The following is a 23,225-nucleotide window of genomic DNA, read 5'->3' on the forward strand; positions in this document are numbered from 1 at the left end:
ATTTTATTTTTTTCCTTAAAATGTCTTCACGCACATTTCCTGTGCGTCTTAAAACGACTAGAGCATTAACTCTCCTCAATCAATATGGCCCCTGACGCGCCTTTCGTCAGACGTTGCCTCCAGGTATGCGCACTTTGGTTCTGTGGTGAATTTTTTTCTCACACGGTCTTCCCGCGTTGAACTAAGTTCTTGGTTACACTTCCACAACCGTAACAATGGAGTCACAGTACGCCAACCTCAGGTAAACCTTCACCTTTTTTTTATTTTTTTTTATGTGACGATCTTTGCCTGAAGTTTCTTTTTTTACTGAAACTGCCTCATACTCACGGTAATTGCGATGTATTTCTCAAATCTTCATTCAATTGTTTTTTCTCATCACAAATCACGCTGCACTTAGCTTCATTTTCACTCCGCTTTTTTAATTTTCTTTCTTCGTTCCGTGGGTTCTCCGGCGTGTCGTGCCTGGTCGCCAATGCTGTTAAGAATTAGGTACTCAACGATTCTAGCAGTCTGGATTTATTGTGAAATAGAATACAACACTCCGGGTGAAAGAGCGGCGCGCCGGCCAGCGGCTCAATGCAACTGACAGCTGTCAACTGTCACCTCTAACTGTCAGCTGTCAACTGTCACCTCTGTCAGCTGTCAACTCTAACTGTCAGCTGTCAACTGTCACATCTAACTGTCAACTAACACATCTAACTGTCACCTGTCAACTATCACCTGTAACTGTCAACTGTCACATCTCAAAACAAAACAGGGAGTTCCCCCTTACTCCTATCTGGGACGGGGTTTTGCAGAATAACAACGGGAAGTCCCACCTAGTTACTGCTGTGTGGCAGTGACTCGATGTATGAGTCAAGAGACCTTGTGTCTCAGAGTATCTAATAATTATCGCAGGAGTTATTAGGTTATAACAGAGACAGTACATTACAATAACAGTGCACCCATATATACATTTCGTGAGGGGAGTTCTATGTTAAACAAATATGAACAAATCTAAGTTTTTGTTAAAAATTGTAGTATTTTATTTATTAAAAACATATGAGCAATAACCTCGATTGACGAGAAAGAATACAATGTGCAATGTTACAGAATAAAAAATACATTAAAATTTCTTGAAAACATCATAGAAAAACCAAAAAAAGTCAGAACTGTCACATCTGTCAGCTGTCACCTCTGACTGTCAGCTGTCAACTGTCACCTCTGACTGTCAGCTGTCAACTGTCACCTCTAACTGTCAGCTGTCAACTGTCACCTCTAACTGTCAGCTGTCACCCCTGACTGTCAGCTGTCAACTGTCACCTCTGACTGTCAGCTGTCACCTCTAACAGTCAGCTGTCACCTCTAACTGTCAGCTGTCAACTCTGACTGTCAACTGTCACCTCTGACTGTCAGCTGTCAACTGTCACCTCTAACTGTCAGCTGTCACCTCTAACTGTCAGCTGTCACCCCTGACTGTCAGCTGTCAACTGTCACCTCTGACTGTCTAGTGACTAGTGGAGAAGTGTGGCTCAGGGGTTAGAGGCGGCAAACCCGGAATCTGAGATCGGTCCTGGACCAGGGTTCAATTCCCCGCCCCGGCGGGTCTTGGGCTAAAAATTCCGGACTCGATAATTCTCACCCCGGTGCCTCCTCGACTCACGGGTTCACACCCTGCGACTCTGGGCAACAGCTTGCTTAATCTCCACAACGGCCCCTCGCGGCGGGATGCCTGACTTTCACCTTGTGGATACCCTGCTATCTCACAGGGGAATATCAGGAAGGGTTCCCTAAGCAAGCGCCGGGACACCTGCTTTGCGGGTAGCTGTGCGCTATATAAGCTCAATTACATTACTGTCAGCTGTCAACTGTCACCTCTAACAGTCAGCTGTCACCTCTAACTGTCAGCTGTCACCTGACTGTCAGCTGTCACCTCTAACTGTCAGCTGTCAACTGTCACCTCTAACTGTCAGCTGTCACCCCTGACTGTCAACTGTCACCTCTGACTGTCAGCTGTCACCTCTAACAGTCAGCTGTCACCTCTCTGTCAGCTGTCAACTCTGACTGTCAACTGTCACCTCTGACTGTCAGCTGTCAACTGTCACCTCTAACTGTCAGCTGTCACCTCTAACTGTCAGCTGTCACCCCTGACTGTCAGCTGTCAACTGTCACCTCTGACTGTCAACTGTCACCTCTAACAGTCAGCTGTCACCTCTAACTGTCAGCTGTCAACTCTGACTGTCAACTGTCACCTCTGACTGTCAACTGTCACCTCTAACAGTCAGCTGTCACCTCTGACTGTCAGCTGTCACCTGACTGTCAGCTGTCACCTCTGACTGTCAGCTGTCAACTGTCACCTCTAACTGTCAACTCTGACTGTCAACTGTCACCTCTGACTGTCAACTGTCACCTCTAACAGTCAGCTGTCACCTCTGACTGTCAGCTGTCACCTCTGACTGTCAGCTGTCACCTCTAACTGTCAGCTGTCACCTCTGACTGTCAGCTGTCAACTCTGACTGTCAACTGTCACCTCTAACAGTCAGCTGTCACCTCTGACTGTCAGCTGTCAACTCTGACTGTCAACTGTCACCTCTGACTGTCAACTGTCACCTCTAACAGTCAGCTGTCACCTCTGACTGTCAGCTGTCAACTGTCACCTCTAACTGTCAGCTGTCACCTCTAACTGTCAGCTGTCACCCCTGACTGTCAGCTGTCAACTGTCACCTCTGACTGTCAGCTGTCAACTCTGACTGTCAACTGTCACCTCTGACTGTCAGCTGTCACCTCTGACTGTCAGCTGTCAACTCTGACTGTCAGCTGTCAACTCTGACTGTCAGCTGTCAGCTGTCACCTCTGACTGTCAGCTGTCAACTGTCACCTCTAACAGTCAGCTGTCACCTCTAACTGTCAGCTGTCAACTCTGACTGTCAACTGTCACCTCTGACTGTCAACTGTCACCTCTAACAGTCAGCTGTCACCTCTGTCAGCTGTCAACTCTGACTGTCAACTGTCACCTCTGACTGTCAGCTGTCACCTCTGACTGTCAGCTGTCAACTCTGACTGTCAGCTGTCAACTCTGACTGTCAGCTGTCAACTCTGACTGTCAGCTGTCAGCTGTCACCTCTGACTGTCAGCTGTCAACTCTGACTGTCAGCTGTCAACTCTGACTGTCAGCTGTCACCTCTGACTGTCAGCTGTCAACTGTCACCTCTAACTGTCAGCTGTCACCTCTAACTGTCAGCTGTCACCCCTGACTGTCAGCTGTCAACTGTCACCTCTGACTGTCAGCTGTCAACTGTCACCTCTAACAGTCAGCTGTCACCTCTAACTGTCAGCTGTCAACTCTGACTGTCAACTGTCACCTCTGACTGTCAACTGTCACCTCTAACAGTCAGCTGTCACCTCTGACTGTCAGCTGTCACCTCTGACTGTCAGCTGTCACCTCTGACTGTCAGCTGTCACCTCTGACTGTCAGCTGTCAACTCTGACTGTCAGCTGTCACCTCTGACTGTCAGCTGTCACCTCTGACTGTCAGCTGTCACCTCTGACTGTCAGCTGTCAACTCTGACTGTCAACTGTCACCTCTGACTGTCAACTGTCACCTCTGACTGTCAACTGTCACCTCTAACAGTCAGCTGTCACCTCTGACTGTCAGCTGTCACCTCTGACTGTCAGCTGTCACCTCTGACTGTCAGCTGTCACCTCTGACTGTCAGCTGTCAACTCTGACTGTCAGCTGTCACCTCTGACTGTCAGCTGTCACCTCTGACTGTCAGCTGTCAACTCTGACTGTCAACTGTCACCTCTGACTGTCAACTGTCACCTCTAACAGTCAGCTGTCACCTCTGACTGTCAGCTGTCACCTCTGACTGTCAGCTGTCACCTCTGACTGTCAGCTGTCACCTCTGACTGTCAGCTGTCACCTCTGACTGTCAGCTGTCAACTCTGACTGTCAGCTGTCACCTCTGACTGTCAGCTGTCACCTCTGACTGTCAGCTGTCAACTCTGACTGTCAGCTGTCAACTCTGACTGTCAGCTGTCAACTCTGACTGTCAGCTGTCAACTCTGACTGTCAGCTGTCAGCTGTCACCTCTGACTGTCAGCTGGCTTTGGGAATGCAAGGTGACGAGGGGAGCGCGCGGCCTGCCCTGGCGGTGAGGCTCCACCCTCTGAGGCTCCTGCCGGGTGTTCGGCGTCGATGAAGCCGGCCGCCGTCATGCTGCTCCTCCCGCTGCTGCTCTGCCTGTCGGCGCTGCCGAGACCGGCCCCGGGTGAGTGTCCGGGGGTGGGGCAGGGAGAGGGGCCGCTCCACAGCCCGACCCTCGGGTTCCATTCAGGGGGTGTTTTTTACTTAATGTTTTTTCCGCGGCGGGAGGCTGCGCTCTGCCTGGCTCTCCCGTCTGCCGCCGCTTCCAGCAGCGCGCGCTCCGAAGCCTCTTAGCTCCTCAGACCCGCGCCAGAGCTCCGCCGCTCGCGACGCCACCTGCGGCCAAAACCACTTCCATAAAACAAACTCCCGCCACCAGCGCTCCATGGACGGCCGAGACCAACGACTAGACCGCGCGGGGCGCCGCCCGACGGCCCGGCCGGCGGCCATGTTGGAAGAGTCGCGCCCTCGGGCCAGTGAGAGCGGCGAGTCCCGCAAGGAAAACGCGGCCGCTACAGCTAGACTGCACGCGGCCCGGCAGCCTCGAGCCTACGCGACTGCGCTTACTGGGTCCCTGCGCTCCCATAAACCCACAGAGAGCCCACCCCACCGCGGCCACAGGAGGGGGTCGTCACCGGCACAGGTGCAAGATCTACAGCTACTCCCCATCGGAGCATGCGCAGGGCAGGGCACGCCCCACAGCCCATCCACGCTGCATTCCGAACAGAACAACCAAGAAGAAGAGAGGTGAGCACCACGGAAGAGGGAATCCGCCAAGAGCAGCTCGGACAATACGCCACACTCGGCGCTATGGAGGCGCTGCACGGCCAGAAGCCAAGACTCGGGTTCGATCTGAGGGCGTGTGCCTGCCAGGCGTGCCAACCAATGCATGTACAGCGCTCTCCTGTCACCCTGCCACTGCCTCCTGCAACCCCACGGGGCTATCAACGTTTTTATTTTATTTCAATGCATGCAGCATGCTTTTCAAATCAATCGGCATTCTGTAGCCTGCTAACCTTGAATTTGTCTTGCAGAAGCTGGGAAACAGCTCAGTGCGAGGGCAATTTCCACCGGTTCGAAGGAGTGGAGTCTGGGGGTAATTTAAAACAGGTTTCTGACAGCAATAAGCTATCATCTATGTTGTATGGAAGGAGATTATTGCACTGGTATAGCCTGTAAAGATAATGCAAAATGGTGCTACGCAGCCTGTCTGTGCACGTCACATGAGAGAGTGACAATTAGATAACTGAGATGGCTATGTGGGTAACTTCTTCATGTTGGTGCCTCACACATCCTTCCTGTTGGGCCAGGTCCCATGTGAACAGAGACCATTTCTAGTGCTTTGCAGCACTTTTAAGATGTCCTTGGGAGTTTCTAGTTGTTCAAATGAGTCTCACTTCTGATATTTATAGGTTTCCCTCATGTTCATTACTTGATTTTGCTTGTGAGAAAATGTCACTCCTAGTCGTAGAAATGTCACTCATAATTACAATGACATTTTGAAAATGTCACACGTAGCAATCTCAAACCTTGGCAGCTATGTTGAGGTAGATTTGAGTGTCATCCGCATAAAGATGCTAGTGGATCACAGCTTTATTTAAGAGGTTCCCTAATGGTTCCAGATAGAGATTAAACAAAGTGGGTGCAACAACAGAACCTTGGGGGACGCCTTGGCCTACCACCAATGGAGACAAAAGACTGTCTTATCTTCATCATTTGGGATCTATCCAAGAGGAAAGAAGCAAACCATTTGAGCACTGCCTTCCACGCCCATTCTGTGTTGAAGAGTGTTAAGGAGGGTGTTGTGATTAACAGTGTCAAAGGCTTCAGAAAGGTGAAGAAGAATCAGAAGGGCACGATTCCCCAGAATCGAGTATCTGCAGTGCATCATCGATCACTTGCAGCAGGGCTGTTCAGTGCTGCAATTTTGAATAAAGCCAGACAGGAAAACGTTTAGGATTATTATTATTATGAACACCTTTTTCTGTAAATTTTTTTAAAGAAAAGGGAGCTTGATGTTGGGGCGGAAGTTGTTGAGATCGTTTGCATCTGCGGAAGTTTTTTTTTTTTAGAAGAGGGGTCACATGTCCTGTTTTAAGGGCAGCAGGGAGGGAGCCTTGACTGAGAAAGAGATTAACTATCCTGGTCCAGTAAGAGAGTATTGGTGTAGATATCAATGGCGATGACACTAGGGATGGGGCCAGAAGAATGGTTGGAGGGTTTGGTTTCGAGGATGCATTTGAGGAGGTCATCTTCCGAGATGGCGGAAAAGTTCTGCCAAGTGACTAAGGATTTTCGTTCCTCAATGGGGGTGGGTGACCTGATCCGCCAGTGGTTTGACCTTTTCATCAAAGAATATAGTGAATTCTGCTGCTTTCTTTAAAGAATCCTCCGGCTTAATGGTTTGGGGAGAGCAGTTTGGGTTTTTGAGCTCAAACAGTTTTTGGGGTCTGTTTTTGACTGAGTTGAGGAGGGATCTGAAATGAGATGCTTTTTCATGAAAGATGTGCTTGCGGTATTTGGATCTTGCCGAACGTAGATGAGATTGGAGGTGGATGGAGATTGTCTCCAATGTTTCTCCAAGATTCTAAGGTTTCTCCTTTCATCATAGAGCGCTTTATTGTACCAAGGTGCTGACTGGGTGGGTCTTTTCTTTTGCTTTGGAGTGGAGCTACATTATCTATTTCTACTGCTAGGATTGAGAGGCAATGGGAGGTGAGATCGTTAACATCCGCGTTAGGGACTAGTCTATGAAGTGAACGCATAGCAGAATCACACAGAGTCTCAAGATCAATGTTTTTGGTGTTGCGGAACCATGTAGAAGCCCTTTTGGGTTGGCCAAGAGTTATAACGTGCGAAAGGTGAAAACAGAAGGGAATGAGGAAATGGTCTGACCAGTCTACATGGATAGGGGGAGCAATGGTAAGCAGGTCTGATTCAGAAATAACAAGGTCCAGAATTGAGCCCTTGGCGGATGTAATTTCCGAGCCGTGTTGGAGAAGATCGATTTGCTGAGAGAAATGTGGCAAGTTTGTTGGCAGCTGAGTCTTCCAAGGAGCCACAGTGGAGATTGAAGTCACTTTGAGAATATTGCTCACTAATGATGTCGGCGAGTTCCTCCATGAAGGAAGAGTAGTTACCGGGTGGGGTAGTAGATGACATGGAACCTGAAGGGTGAGCCGTGATGTACTTAAAGTTCTAGGGATAGGCATTCAAATGTGCGGATGAAGATGGTAGGAAAGGCTTTCATTTGAAGGGAGTTTCTGAAGATAATCGTGACACCTCCCCCGATTTTGTCTGTTCTGTTGTTTCTGAGGATAGAATAGTCGGTAGGTATCAGAAGATCAAACAAAGTATGAGAAGAGTCATTAAACCAGGTCTCAGTGAGGAAGAGCATGTCAATATTGAAGTGGGTGATAGTGTCAGATTTCCAGTTTGTGTTTGTTTGCAGATCTGCAGTTGTGGAGCACACAATGTAGCTCTGATGCAACTGTTTTAGTGATGTGAGTGTTTGGGCTGTTAAGGGGGATAGTGATAAGATTCTGGTATGAGGGTGTCCACGAAGAGGAAGAAGGCTGGTTAGTTGACAGAAGAGATGGTCTGAATAGTGAATTGAGTAGACATTTTAGGAAAGGAGAGTGAAGGGGGATTGACGTTGGTAGTCTTGTAGCTAGCCAGTAAGTTGGTGATATCTGTGGAGGACAGATTGTGGTTGGCATTATTGGGACGCAGGAGTAAGGAACTCCTCAGGAGGTTATTAGGGAAGGGGGATAACTTGGCACTTAACAGTGAAATTGACACTTCAAGCTGGGGAAGAGATGAGAGAATCACGTTTATTTTCCAAGGAGAGGTGGGCTGAGCACGGAGTGTTGGGTGGCTCAATAGTTAAGGGAGGGAGTGCAGTAAGCAAAGTAGGACAGTGGGAGGTGGGGGACCGTGGGAGTATTGGGGTGAAAGGGTAGAAGGTAGGGAAAGATGGTGGTAGAAAGGAGTGGATGGAGTTACAGTGATATATTTACTGGTGTTGAGCAGAGGTGAAGAATAGAGATCATAAGTAGGAGGAGACAGTTGAGAAGTAGAAAGGGAGGACGAGAGGTGGAGGGGGAAAGAGGGGGGTCAATGGAAGGCCAGAGGTATGGGGAGATGAGAGGAGAAGGGGCTGTACAGGGAGGGGAGGGACGGGGGTCAATGGAAGACCAGAGGTATGGGGAGAAGAGACACGGTGCTGGCCACGTACATTTCGCTATGAAAGGTGAATGTAGGGAAACAGGCTCCAGGAAGAGTGGGGGGGATTGGGCTGAATGGTAGTTGTAGGAGGAGTGAGGTACTGTGTAAGGTCAGAGGGAGGAAAGAGGACGGAATTACCGAGAGGGGAGACCGGGTTGTGAAGTATAGGAGGGGGAGGTTGTAGAGGGATGGGAGATGTAAGAAAATAATTAATGGTATGAGGGAAGGGGAAGAGCGGAAAGGGATGAGAAGGGGGATGAATAGGGAAGAGTAAGGAGAGTTGATCGGTAGATCAGGTTGAAAGAAAGGTGGATTAAGTAGGGATGAGGTGGGTAGGATTAGGGAGCGGGAGATGGCATTGGAATGTTGGAGAGATGCCGGGAGGGGAAGCCCGAGGTAAAGCAGATGACATAAGGGGGAGATCGAATTCGGAAGGGGGAAGAATGGGAGGGAGCAAGAGAAGGGGGGGACAAAGGGTAGACCTGTGACTCCCGGGAGTGCAGTCAAAAGGAATATAGGGGGTCAAGGGGGGAGAAAGTAGAAGAGCTAGACGAAGAAGAAGAATCAAGGTAGATCGTAGTCGCATGGGTGGGACAAAGGGAGTGGAAGAGGAGGTGAGAGCCATTAAAGCAAGCGGAGGGAGACATTTTTAACCGCTGCCCATGTGGGAAAGAAGTGGAGGAGGAGACGTTGAAGGAATTGAATAAGCTGGAGGACCAGGAAGGGATGTTGTGAGTGAAAAAAATGAAGTCATTTTTGAGCTTCCCTAGACGCCAATTATGGAATTGGTCAACCAAGAGGGAATCGGGAAATCGTTCAATGGTGTTATGCTTGAACCATTTTGCTGCTGCTTTGGACAGATTACACGGATAAATGACTTTGAAGCAGTTCACTCCAGACTTAATTCGAATGGAAGCCATGATAAGGAGATGAGGGGATGGGGTGGTGTGGAGGGTAGCAAAAGGTGCCACTAGGGTAGCGCTAATGCAAAGAAGTATAATAAGAGGGGGGGAGGCGCATATTCTGGAAATCAAGTGAAAATAATCCAAAAGGAGTGAGGTCAGATCAGGACCAAAAGGAGGTACTATTGGCCACCACAGGTGCATCAGCTGACCAGTATAGAATAGAAGACCCGGAGTGGTGACTGATCAAGACCGTTCCAGGATGGCTGCCCCATGTGCTCAACCAGTATGGCGGTTCGTGGCAGTCCCTCCTTTGTTTTCATGTATCGACAGGGGAGACCATTTTGGAGAAGATACCTAACGATGCTAAAGACCGGCAAGAAGGTAGAGGGGAGAAGCAGCATCTGAATATTTTATGGGGAACCAGTAGTCAATGCACAAGTGTCATTAATGGAGATCCCGATTATTCCAGTATGATGAAATGTCGTGAGTTTTCCTATCCAAGATGGCCGCCACAAAAAAAGGATAGACAATTCCTCTTTCAATTTCCATTGACCATTCCTCAAGTAGGAAATAATGGTGAATGTTGCCCTATGCAATCGTCTAGTTTAGTTTAAGAAATCGCAACAGCAGACGGGAACCATACCTGCTGGCAGATCATAATGGGTCACCGAAGATCACTATGCAAAGCAGGGCCTTGTTTGCAGGCAATTGAGCCCAGAAACATTGCGGAGGCAGCTGCAACAAAGTAGCTGATCCACTTGTAGATCAGACCCCCACTTGTCGATCAGACCCAAATCAGCAATCTGTGCAATTTCCCAGCAGAATGGGAGTCAAAGTGCCCTCACTAGCATACACAAGTACGCAAATGTGTCGATGTAGTCCTGAATGCATGCAGGCCTCAGAATTTATCCAGGGGCAGTGTGGTCTTCAGACCTGGTCCGTGCGCTCGCGAGCACGTTCACCGTGCCGAAGTGTGCATGAGAAAAATCAAGGCCTCGGAAAGCACCTAGAAGCGGACCGTAAAGTTACTGGTTGAGGTCTTCGGCCAGGGTGGGATAATGTCATGCCCTGCGGCCTCGCACAAATGCGGGGAGCTGGGAGGTCAGGGTGTCTGAACCCTGAGGCGCCGGCGGTGAAGTGAGGATTAAAGCTCTATTTGGCAGTCCAAGCCCACAATTGCGCCATTAGGCTGGGGGACCCAGACCGCCTCCCCTCTCGGAGGGCTGGAGATTTCCTCTTCGAGCTCCGTATCAAGGGTCTTGGGCTAGCCCCTCTGCCCGCAACCAGTGCTGGGTCGAGGGCCCCGGCAGAATAAAGCAGATGCACCCACTTTACTCCGACAACTGATTCATCGGTGCTGGGGGCAGACGAGGTCACCACCTCTCTGGGTCATCCTGATACCTCCTTGGTGTCTCTGCCTTCAAATGACACAGATGTGTCCTCCTAGGACTCCCCTCCCCCCACCCCCTTCCCGGGTGAGTTTGCCCGCAGTCAGCGATGCACCAGCTTGAGTCATCTGGTTGCTTCCCTAGATGTCTCCGTCTTCAACGGACACGGATGTGTCCTTCTCGGGCTCCCCGTGGGCGAGTGTGCCCGTACTGCAGTGGTGTGCTCGTCGGGGTCAAAGAGGCACCTGCTTGAGTCGTCCCACAGCCACACCACCGCTCCAGCTCAGTGTAGCTCCAGTCCTTGCATGTCTCTGCAGGGGTGAGCAAGACCGGCCAGCAGATGTGATATACTTCGTGGTCACCGCGTCCAGAGCGGTGTTCTCCTGACCAACCGATCGAAACTGCGGTCCTCAGTGAGTCCAAGCTAGACGCCTGCATCAGCTCTATTGTGAATCAAGGTGGGATACAGCATTCTCTCTCCCTATGCTGTGTCTCTCACCCTCCCCTCTTCTTTCCCGCCTTCATTATCTGTCTACTTCCCCCAACTCCAACCCTCCTCCCCTGAATCTCTCACCTTCCTTCTTTTCCCCTTACGCATTTGTGCTTATTGTTTATCTCGACCTTACAAGTAACTATGTTGCCATGCTCTAAGAACTGTGTAACCTCTGTAACGATGTAACCTGTAACTATGATCCGATGCTCATGTAAAGCGCTCTGATACCTCCGGGTCTAGCCAGCGCTATATAAAACTTTTAAAATAAAATAAAATAAATAAAATAAATAAATAGACAAGCAAACCTGAGGAAACCAGTATCTGCAAGCAACGCCACATGTGCCTTACAGAAAAATGAAACTCCGTTTCATATCAAATGTACCAAACACATAGCAACGAGGCAACTCTCTACTTCAGATAGTTTGTGATGAAAAGAACAAACATTCAAACGCAGAGTAATCAACACAAGTTGCAAATTGTTATACGAAACCTGCACAGAATGTTGCAGCTGTTACACAACACTCAGTATCATGAGACACCGTGAAGCAGACAATTGATGACGTGAATATCTAGTGACTACAAGATATTCACACTACATAGATATGATATCCACTTCACAATAAAGAAATGGCAACCATACGCCTTTAGCTTAATATACAAAAAGTATCGCATTGTATACAATAAGAAGCAATGTAAACAGCTAGATTTGACAATACGTGTACAGGTGTAAATACCAATTAAGCATTACATATTCTATTGCTTTAGGGAAAAGCGGGGATGGTGTAGTTACGAGGATTAGTGTGCAGTGTAGACTAAGAAACCTGAAGGCTAGGCAGGTGTGAACTCACAACACTTCCGGGCATGTAAGTCAACGTAAGTCTTACCTACCACAAACACCGTGACCCCCAAGCTGAGGCATAGTGACTGGAGGAACAGATAAGGGTCCCTGCGGCGGAAAACTCTGACTTTACCCTGGACACCGATCACCAGCACGGGACGTTCCTAGTTCGATGAGTAATCACGCTCAGTCTGGTGCAACAACAAGGAGGGGGTGACAGAGCACAGGAGGTGACGTGATCGTGACATAGGTATCGGCCGGGTGGCTCTCGGCAACCGAGGGATCCAGAGACGTTGGTAGAAGAGGCAAAGTCAAGCCAACTGAACTTCATCAAAACAAATGCAAGAGCATAGGGGCAAGCACATTTCGAAGGGGGGTGAGAATTACTAGTGACAGCAATATGGGGTGGGGGCCAGGAATAAGGAGATGCAATGAGGGGGTAAGCAATAGGAATGGTGAGAACCAAACTGAGAACGTGGGGAACAAGCAAAGTCATCGCGATCGTGGTGAAAGCGAAAGTGATCACGATCGCGATGACGCTCTCTGTGCTCAGCACGCGAGGGATGCGCACGCAGCACCGTTGTTGCAGCGGCAGAGCGAGGCGCGCGCGAGCTTGTGCACGTAACGGAAAGCTGGTGGCCGGCAACAGCCTTTGAAAGCATTTACAAAAGCCACTGACGAAATGTCTCACAGAGCAGCGCATGCGCTGACTCAGCGAGACCTAAAATGGATCCAAGTCACCATCCAATACCACTAGCTAGCGTCACCTACTTTATACAGCAATAAGTCCACATATAACCTACCAATTCAGAGCTAAATATGAGGCCGCCGACTCCTATTTATCCGTCCTTCAGAGTGATTTGCATAAGGGCCAAAAACGCCCATGTAGGGTACTGTATTATGACCTCATATGTTAGTACATTTCTATATATCGAATGCCATAGATGTGTCAAAAAAGAATCATGTATCAGCCGATTTTAAGTCATCCAGTTCTCTTCATATTCGTGGAGGAAATCCCGAGTGCGAAACGATCGGCTGCTGTGTGAATCTGGAATAAAGATTAACTATTGAAATCTCGACGTGGATTTGGACCATTTGTGGAGCTTTCTGTGTTATTTGGCACAGTTGTTGAATGGACGCAATAAAAAATGTCTTTACATTGATCAGGATCAAAGTATTTGAATAACTGTGACAGTGACTTTGCTCTGGTGTGCTACAGTGCCTATGAGGTGGAATTGTGTTTTATGTTTGAGTGACTCTCCTATTTTATATTACCTATTCTTGTTTCTCATTTCTTTCTGCAACGTGTACATTTGAAATATTCTCCTCATGTAACGTACTTGGTTCTATTGTGAAAGGCTCTGACAGCTTTGGGTAAAGTCACCGCTATATAAAGATGCATTAAATAAATCCATTCCAAGGTTGCTCCTGGGCAGGGAAGTTCAGGGCTTTAAGTGGGATGAAAAAACTAGGGGGCTCTCTCAAAGGGGCGTGGTCAGTGTAATTAAGGGCGTGGCTTAAAAACAGTAGGCAAAAAATCTGTGTTTAGTAGTGTGCCGCCCGACTTGTATTTTGCTGTTCTTGTCAATGCATCCAGATATGATACAAGTCACATCATACCTACAAGTCAGAACTATTGGCTTCGTCAATGGTTGTTAGTTGCATAAGATAAATAAGAAGCAACTATGGCTTGTATATTATATTGAGAAACTTCCCCATAAAACCCGGGTGACGCTGCGACAATGTTGCTGCTCCTGAGTTTTTTAAAAAGAGCAGGGAAATCCAGAGAGAAAATTACTCTTTAAATGATTTCCCTTCCTCTACAGCGCTTGGCACACGCACTGCACTCCAGAAAAAAAATGGACCGCCTGTGCCAGGGCACACAAAACAGAGCCTGATAGAGCCCCGTTTCGAGGCCTCGTTTAAAAAAATGCTGGTGCTCAATATTGCTGCTTCTGAGTTTCAAAAAGAGAAGGGAAATCCAGGGAGAAAATTACTCTTTAAATGATTTCCCTTCCTCTACAGCGCTTGGCACACGCACAGCACTCCAGAAAAAAAAATGGACCGCCTGTGCCAGGGCACACAAAACAGAGCCCGATAGAGCCCCGTTTCGAGGCCTCGTTTAAAAAAAATGCTGGTGCTCTGACCCTGTGAGACCCGGCCCACTTAAAGCCCTGAGGAAGTCTGTCATTGGGGAGAGGCGCAGTCTAGATGGTCCCCTCGCATCAACGGAAGTAGCACTGACCACGCTCCCGAACGCAAGCTCATAAACATTGTACTCTGGAGCCTGCGCACCATTTGCCTCCAGCCCAAGGGCGTGGATCTTTACAGGGGATACATCCACTACATCTTCCCTGTGTCAGTCTGAATACACAACTCTCCCAAGATGGTGCATTTAATAAATATGTACTTTGTTTGTTTTTCTTCCGTGTAAAGGCGCTGAACCCCACCGTGTCCGCACCCCTGAGGGGTCCCCCTTCTTCATCCCGACCATGAACCTGACGGATGTCTGGGTGGTGTGGGGTGGGACCCACACCCCCGACTGCAGAGGGGCCCCCATCATCACCGTGCTGTATGAAGAGCCCTGGTCATTTAAACCTGCCCTTGGGGACCGTGTCCGGAAGCGCCTGTCTGGTGGCAGCATCGTCATCGCTAACGCAACCAAGAGGGATGAAGGCTTTTACACCCTCTGCAACAGCTCATTCGAGCCTATACTGGTGATAGAGCTGGAGCTCACTGGTGAGTTCACGTCTCTGCATCAGCATTGTGCATGGGAGAGTCCAGGCATGTCAGGGTCACAGAGGGTATATACAGGTAGGTCATGGATCACGTACACACAGGGTATATACAGGCATCTCATCTTCACTTGCACACAGGGTGTGTATGGGCATGTCAGGTTCACTTACACACAGGGCTTGTAGCCCCCCTGTGTGTGGTTGGGGGGTTACTGCAACAGAAACCCACTTTCCTACACCTGGCTTTCGCCAATACACAGTTAGGACTGGCTCTATGCAGTGGTCTCACAAAGTTGAGCATAGGCAGGACATACAATAATAGAACGATACACTAGTGCGACACCTAAAGGCCCACACTGCTAGTGCATAATTATTAACTATAGGCATGATTTTACTTCATTACCAGAAAATACATGTTCGAGGCATGTGGGCTGCTGAATTCATATCTGTGCATAGATCGCCGCCTAGTGTTGGGTCCGGATGATTGCACATTGTTGTCCTGGAAGAGTCTTCGAAGTATCACGAGATAGGTGGCTCCTCCCCTGGACTACAGTGCGCATGGGCATCGACTCCATCCTCAGATTGTTTTTTTCCGCCATTGGGCTCGGATGTATATTTGTTAACTCAAGTTCGGAATCGATAAAAAACTTTACATTTGGCCAAAAAGCCTTTAGTTATCGTCGGTATTGTCTTTGCGATCGGTGCCCAGTACTCGTTCCAGCTCTATCCTCGAGCCGGACGTCTAGAAGAGCCGCGTGGCTTTTCAGCACCAAGGCCCGGTCAACGCCAGAGGCCGTATCGACGATCCATCAAGGAACGGAGCCCGTTCAAGAGATGTCCAGTTTGCAACTCCAAGTATCCTCACATCGATGTCCACCCGGTGTACAACAAGTGCCTGTCTCCAGATCACGATGAAGCCAGCTGTATGGCTTGTTCTTGGTTCCGCTCCAAGAAGACTATTCGCCTTCGACGCGCAGCGCAAAAGGAGGCCCAGCAGACGGCACCTGACCCGGTGAACATCTTAGATGCCGAGGAAGATGAGGGAGTCGAGCAGGAAGTTCAAGAGAACCTGTCTGATCCTGCATCGGAGATCGACTCCAGTTATGATGCAGATGTGAAAATGGTTGCTAATGAAGACGTCGTCGACGAGGTAAGAGACGACGATCAGGCCTTCGGGCCGTGGAAGATAGCTTAAGCGAGGAGCTAGACCCAACCGTTGGTACGGGGGCCGAGACCAAAACACTCGATAAGGCTCAGGTCGAGGGATCGCCACATGGCCTTACCCGAGATCAAGCGCTTGGTTCTACAGCCTCGCCTCAAGGCCCGGCTACGGACATTTCCAAAGAGCCATCGGTTGACCGATCAAAAACGAAACCAAAAGGATCGGGGTCTACAAAACCGAAAGCACCGGAAACGAAATCTAAACCGAAAGTTTGTATTACTTTGGTCGGATCACAGGCTTCTGAACCATTGGCACTGACGAAACAGAAGAGTGTTATCGACCCGGAGAGGCCACTAAAGGGTGTCGAGCCGAAGGCAGGGGCGCCAAAGAAAATGGTCAAGGACGTCGACCCGAAGAAGTCTGCAACGAAAGCCGTAGACACTAACAAGGGACTTGAGACTCAGAACGTTCTCAATCCTAAACGTCGACTCGACAAGGCTAAGGGCAGTAAAGACCTCGAGTCCAAAACTAGCAGTGGCTCTAAAGACCCCGTTGAGTCAACACAGCCATCCGCCTCTTTTTCGAAGCAGGTGTCGGACTCGCTGCAACGCATTAAAGAGAAGGCTGCTGCTGCTGCGGCTGCACGTTAGTGGAATCAGGCTCACGGACAATTGAAAGACCTAGTGTTGGTGACCGGTCGCGCATACAACTCTCTGCATTGGTGGAACCCACAAAACCTTTGCAGGGGCCGACCATTCCAGGAGCCTGTGCCACAAATTATACTGACAACGGACGCATCTCTCCAGGGATGGGGAGCTCATGTACTCCACTACACAGTGCAGGGACTATGGACAGCACAGCAGAAAAAGATGCACATCAACCTTCTGGAACTGATGGCTATCTTCATGGCAATGAAAGCATTCAAGGTACATTTGTGCAACAAGGTTGTGTTGATCCGGACGGACAACATGACGGCCATGTACTACATACAGAAGCAGGGAGGTACACACTCTCCACAGTTGTCTCATCTGGCTCAGAGCATGTGGAAGTGGGCCATTCAGAGGAACATCTTCCTCATGGCAGAACACCTCCCAGGCAAGGACAATCAGATGGCGGACCTGCTCAGCAGGCACAGCCACCAAATGCACGAGTGGGAGATACATCCATCAGTACTCCATCCGTACTTCCAGCAGTGAGGTCATCCAGAGATAGACCTCTTCGCCACAAGGGAAAACGCAAAATGCCAAAGCTTTGCCGCCAGGTTCCCATACCCACAATCACAGGGAAATGCGATATGGATGAACTGGTCAGGCAAATTTGCGTACGCTTTTCCCCCAGCACCACTAATACCGCTGGTGGCACGCAAGCTGAAGCAACACTCAATGACTCTCATCCTGGTTGCTCCAACGTGGGCACGCCAACCATGGTACACCACGTTTCTAGAACTCTCCGTGGTACCGCATCAAAGGCTGCACCTCACGCCCAGGCTTTTGACGCAGAGCCATGGCGACATTCAGCATCCAGATCCGCAACAGCTCAACCTGGCGATCTGGCTCCTGAGGTCTTAGAATTTGGCTACCTCAACCTGCCTCCTGACTGTATGGATATCATAAGGGAGGCAAGGAAGCCCACCAGTAGAGCGTGTTATGCGGCAAAATGGAAGCGGTTTGTCATTTATTGTGCCAACAACAACATTAATCCGCTAGATGCATCTACTCACAACATCATCTGTTATCTGTTACATCTATACAAATGCAATCTGGCCTATGCTTCCATTCGTATACATTTATCCGCAATAGCAGCTTATCTCCAAAACAGACAGCATCTCTCACTTTTCAGAGTGCCTGCCATCAAAGCTTTTCTGGAGGGACTCAAACAAGTTATTCCTCCCCGACACCCGCCAGCACCTGTATGGAACCTCAATGTGGTCCTCACAAGACTGATGGGTCCACCTTTTGAGCCCCTACACTCATGCGAGATACAATTCTTGACATGGAAGGTAGCTTTCCTAATAGCAATCACATCGCTACGACGAGTTAGTGAACTTCAGGCACTAACTATCCAGGAGCCATTCATACAGATTCACTCCAACAGAGTGGTACTACGCACTAACCCTATGTTCTTGCCCAAGGTGGTTTCACAGTTCCATATCAATCAAACTATAGAACTGCCAGTGTTCTTCCAGAATCCTGATTCAGTGGCAGAAAGAATGCTCCACACACTAGATGTCAAAAGAGCTCTAATGTACTACATAGATAGGACAAAAGATTTTAGGAAAACAAAACAACTGTTTGTTGCCTTTTCACCACAACACAAAGGCAACCCCATTTCCAAAGCAGGTATAGCCAGGTGGATCGTTAAGTGCATACAGTTTTGCTATCAAAAGGCTAAGCGCACATTAACAGTTCCCCCAAGAGCCCACTCCACACGAAAGTTGGGGGCCTCCATGGCTTTCCTTGGAAACATTCCTTTAGAGGAAATCTGTAGAGCAGCCACATGGTCTACCATACACACATTTACAAAACACTACTGCGTAGATGTGCACTTCAAACAGCAGGTAGCTGTAGGGCAGGCTGTTCTAAAAACACTTTTTCAGACTGCTGCAGCTGGCACGGGCGGCCGCCGCTAATAGAGGGACTGCTATATATTCTATGCACAGATATGAATTCAGCAGCCCACATGCCTCGAACTGAATATGCTAATTACCAGTATGCATCTGTTCTTGGTATGTAGGGCTGCTGACATTCATATCGCCCGCCCTCCTCCCCGGCGCCTGTAGCAGCTGCAGCACTCAGAATTACTCTTAGCATGGTCATCACTTACTGTATTACACTCCATCTCTGCTACAATGGCTAAAAACAATCTGAGGATGGAGTCGATGCCCATGCGCACTGTAGTCCAGGGGAGGAGCCACCTATCTCGTGATACTTCGAAGACTCTTCCAGGACAACAATGTGCAATCATCCGGACCCAACACTAGGCGGCGATCTATGCACAGATATGAATGTCAGCAGCCCTACATGCCAAGAACAGATGCATACTGGTAAGTAGCATATTCGTTTATTTCAATTTAGTTCATCAATTAACTTCTTTGTTGCTTGGGAGGGGTGTTAATGAGATGAAGGTTGCAGCTTGCGTGGTAAAGATTAGGGAATGGCACTTACATGGAATTGGGCATTACTTGCCTGCTCAGAATACAGGAAAAATGGAATTCTGTGACGTCCACTTTCTGAGGAAGATGTATACTTCTGTTTTTTGCTATGCAAAACCAGAGGCCATCCAAAATGGATCCCAGCTATCGAGTAAAGAGTCTTGCCATCACATGGGCACATGACAAACGAATATTGCTAGCACAAGAAACTGATGATGCAGGATCTGAAGCTAATCCTCGTCTCTTTCAAGACTGTTCTTTTCCCACCCAAAAAATTCTAGCAGTTCTAAAAATTCCTTTTTCTTATCTTTTCTCTCCCTTAGGGTGGACATTTTCCCATCCGGTGTCCCTCGAACAAACCAGGATGAGCACAGGTCAGTATATTGTGGTGCCTCCTTATTCCTCTTTCTTACTTCTATCTTGCCTTTACTTCTATTTCAAATATTATCCTGCCCTCCTTCTCCTAAGAGAGGCTGTGCAGAATTCTTGCTCCTTTTCTATTGTGTCCTGAGGGCAGTAGCTAGGAGTTTTGCAGCATGAATCATTTCTAGATTTATATGATGTGCATTATTCCGCCATCTAGTGGTTGGGTCTAGAATGTTGTCGTCTGTGTGCGTCAACTGACTCCCATTTGGTGTCCCTTGTGATGTACTGCTTCCTCCAGAAGCTCCTACCTTTGGTCGCATCTTCGGATTTTATTACTTCTCCGCCCTTTGGTCTGGATGCTTTGCTAAAGGATCCCCCAACACAAAGATTATTTGATGAAAGTTAGTTAAAAGTTCATAGAGTTCAGAGATGAACTCAGACGGAAAGGTACCGGAGGAGAATTCAAGAGAGAAAACAGCTTTCCTCAATAGTTTGAGAATGGCCATTCAGGACTCTCCCTGCACGGACTAATGGAGAAGACTGTGTTCCTGTTCTCCTCGAATTGCCACCATAAATTCTCCAAGAAGGACAAAACCCAGTCTGCACCCACTGTCTGGATGTAGACCATCGGAGTGACAACTGCAGTGCCTACTCTGTGTTCACATCAGAGACTGAGGGTGAGAGAGACCGAGGCAAGCCCATCATACCAGGCAGGGACAGCAGACAACGCCAACCCTAAGAGACCTAGGTCTCTTGAGCGACTAGGAGAAAAATGTCATAGAAAGTGCTGTAGAGAAGACCTCGGACGCCGACTTGCAGATAGTCTAGGTTGAAGCCCAGGCAGCCAAGAAGACGAAGAGACACTAGGTAAGTCATCGACCTCGAAGGAAATACCAGAGTCTAAAAAAATCACATTCACGGGCGATGAATGGAGCCTCTGCGTTGGAACACTCACCGACTGCAGGCACGCCCGAGACAAGGAGCCCCTCGGATCCCTTGAAAGGGACACTGCAGGAGGAAGATCTTTAGACAAAACCCAGCCATTGAAGGACCCATGAGAGACTTTTCACTTCTAAAAGAGGTCCGGTCGCAAGAGGAACATCGAAGCTCGGCGACCGAGACCTCTTCGAAGGACTCTTTGACATCGAAGAGGAGGACAAGAGTGAAGCTCTGCTGAATAATGGGCAGCATAAATTGAGCAGCGGCCTCGCAACCGAAATGGCCACCCTTGTACAAAAGAAGTACTTCAACAGCCTAAAGGGTTTTCAAATACCACCGAAAACGTTGACACCGAAAGAACAGGGTGAAAAAGCAGTTTAGAAAATCGAGCTGCCTCTAACTCCAGATCCACAGGAAGAAGTACTCTTCTATGAAGAAGAGGAACAGCTGGCAGAATAATACCAAGGTTTCTGATGAACCTCTGTGGCAAGACCTGGAGGCAGACTTCCCTAGAGGAGGGGGGGGGGGGGGTTGACTATCCATCAAGGCCATCACCTTCAGACGACATTGGCATCTATTAATAGGTGTTTAAGAAGGTGGCTGACAAACATGGGGGGGCAGCTCGAAGAAGCAAGGCCACAGGCTTGTTTCCTGCTGGAAATACGTCTATGCTCACAAGCCAGGAGCTAATTCCTGCCAATGCTCCCTCGTTTACTAGATCAGGGAACAGCAGCCTTCAAAGAGACTGACATTTGTAGAGCCATGACTCCAAGGGCAGAATAAAAATGCAAGTACTCCTCCAAGGGTCCATAAAGGGCATGGTGCCGGCTGTTTCGATTATCACCTCAACAGCACTGACTAGGGTCTGCATACCATCTACAGCTGACCCGCCTTCAGACAAGGAGAGCAAGAGGATGGACTTCAGGGGTCGAAAATTTGAGCGCAGTGCAGCAAACCAGAGGCTCATTGCTAATTCAAATGCCCTCCTAAACCGGAGGAGATTGTTGAATTAATGAAGCACCTGCCTGAACAATACTGGACGAGGGCTGAACACCTGGTTGAAGAATGAAAAAACATCACCAACAAATGCCTCGAGCCGACATTGGATACAGCAGCCACATGTGGATGGGAATCGCCCTGTGCCCCCACTCATGGGTAAGAATTTCAGGGTTTAAGCCTCAAGTCCAGGTGAACATACTGAATACCCCTTCCAATGGGGAACAATTGTTTTGGGAGCTCGGTGGATGACACTTTGAGCAAGCTTAGTTAAGATAAATTAAACCGCAAAATCAATGGGAACATTTCAGTTTTGAGGAGGTATATGAAGGGGAACAGCACCAACACGCAGGCCCACGGGGCGAGGCAGCTTATAGTTGGGAACATCCCACCGAACATTCCTGGGAAGCAATCCATCATCCGCAACCCAGTAGAGCTGGCAGTACCTGCAAGGATGACCGTCCTTTCAAACCCCGCCAGCAAGTGACTTCACAACAGTCCACAACCTCTCCCAATCTACCTCGGTAAGAGCCGAGCTCAAAGACCTCAAACTCCGACACACAACTCCAGTGGGAGGCAGAATAAAAAACTTCCTTCAGGAGTGGAGGAAAATAACCTCAGACAAATGGATCCTAAATGTAATACAATATGTATATTTAAGGCTCCCAGTTTTCTGTTTTTACTGTTTTTGTTTTCCAGATAAATACAGACAGAAAATGATGCATTTCCTGTCTGTATTTATTTTTAAAAGCAGAAAAATATTGTAAATTGTGCTTTTTGTGAGACTCGCCATGCTGTCTTTCATGAACTCCAGGCAAAAGCTGAACAAATGGACTGCATTGTGAGTTAAACAGGATGAGATTTTCTTTAAACATGCATATGTTAACATATAATTGTAGTATAATGTTAATTTGTACCTCTGGATGTAGTTTTATCTTATATGGCTTCTTTATATGCTAAAATTCGACAGGCATCTACATACGAGTGCATGTGTAAGAGTTAAATGTACAAATATACCATACTGCCATATAATTTATTCTCAAAACACAAAATAAATATGAATAAATACCAATAAGATTACCAAAAAATAAATACGGATAAATACAGACGGAAATGTAAAAAAAAAATACCATAAAATCAGGAGCTCTATGTATATTGCATAGAATTAGTCTAGAAACCTCCAACATCTCGCCTGCTCAGAGGAAGAGGAATTGCTGAAGAAAAAAGCAATTCAGACCAAGTCACAAGAAGTCAACAAGGGAAATTACTGGACATACTTTTTTATTTTATTGAAAAGAAAAATAAAGCATGCAAATAGTGACACATTTACGACTCGGTGTACACTCGTCACTAATTATTACATCTCAATATTGCCTCATATGATGCAAATGTATAGTAAATCCTCCAGTGAGGAAGCAGCATCCCCAGACGGAGATCCACTTCTAGCTTGAGCGCACCACCTCGTCTAGGATCGGGCCAGGTTAGTCTCCGGATCTCTGACATACAAGTGTGTGTCGTCCGCGTAAGCCGATACAATGAGGTTATATTTGGGGAATCTAATCACCCTATGGCTGTGATATTCTCTCAAATCGGACGTGAGGGGCTCAGCTGCTAAGGCGTAGAGAAATGGGACAGCGGGTAGCCCTGTGGGGGTCCTCTCAATATTTTAATAGGTTGTGACTGTCACCCACTCATATCCGAGCAGCAGGAGAACTGTACAGCACTTCCACCAACTTGAGAAAAACCCACCCCATGCGTCTCAGTACAGCATACTTCAAGTTCCATTCTATGGAATCAAAGGCCTTTTCTGCATCCAGAAAGACCGCTGCCGCTTTAACCTCTGGCTTACCGTGCTGTATCGCGCCAAATACCGTTCTCAAATTAGAAGACCAGTTGCATT

At 48.3% G+C, this 23,225-nt stretch overlaps 1 protein-coding gene across 1 annotated transcript in view; it reads left to right on the top strand.

Moving 5' to 3' along the window:
• The first annotated feature begins 4,173 nt into the window (after positions 1 to 4,173).
• Positions 4,174 to 23,225, top strand: part of LOC144752942 (uncharacterized) — a 66,672-nt gene continuing 47,620 nt past the window's right edge. Inside the window, exons 1-3 of the mRNA XM_078640755.1 lie at positions 4,174 to 4,249; positions 14,413 to 14,715; positions 19,348 to 19,398. Of these exons, the coding sequence (XP_078496881.1) occupies positions 4,177 to 4,249; positions 14,413 to 14,715; positions 19,348 to 19,398 (427 nt within the window). The 5' untranslated portion in view covers positions 4,174 to 4,176. The remainder of the gene's footprint in view (positions 4,250 to 14,412; positions 14,716 to 19,347; positions 19,399 to 23,225) is intronic.

The sequence above is a fragment of the Lissotriton helveticus genome, chromosome 5_1 (assembly GCF_964261635.1).
Source record: "Lissotriton helveticus chromosome 5_1, aLisHel1.1, whole genome shotgun sequence".
In the NCBI taxonomy this organism is placed as follows: Eukaryota; Metazoa; Chordata; class Amphibia; order Caudata; family Salamandridae; genus Lissotriton; species Lissotriton helveticus.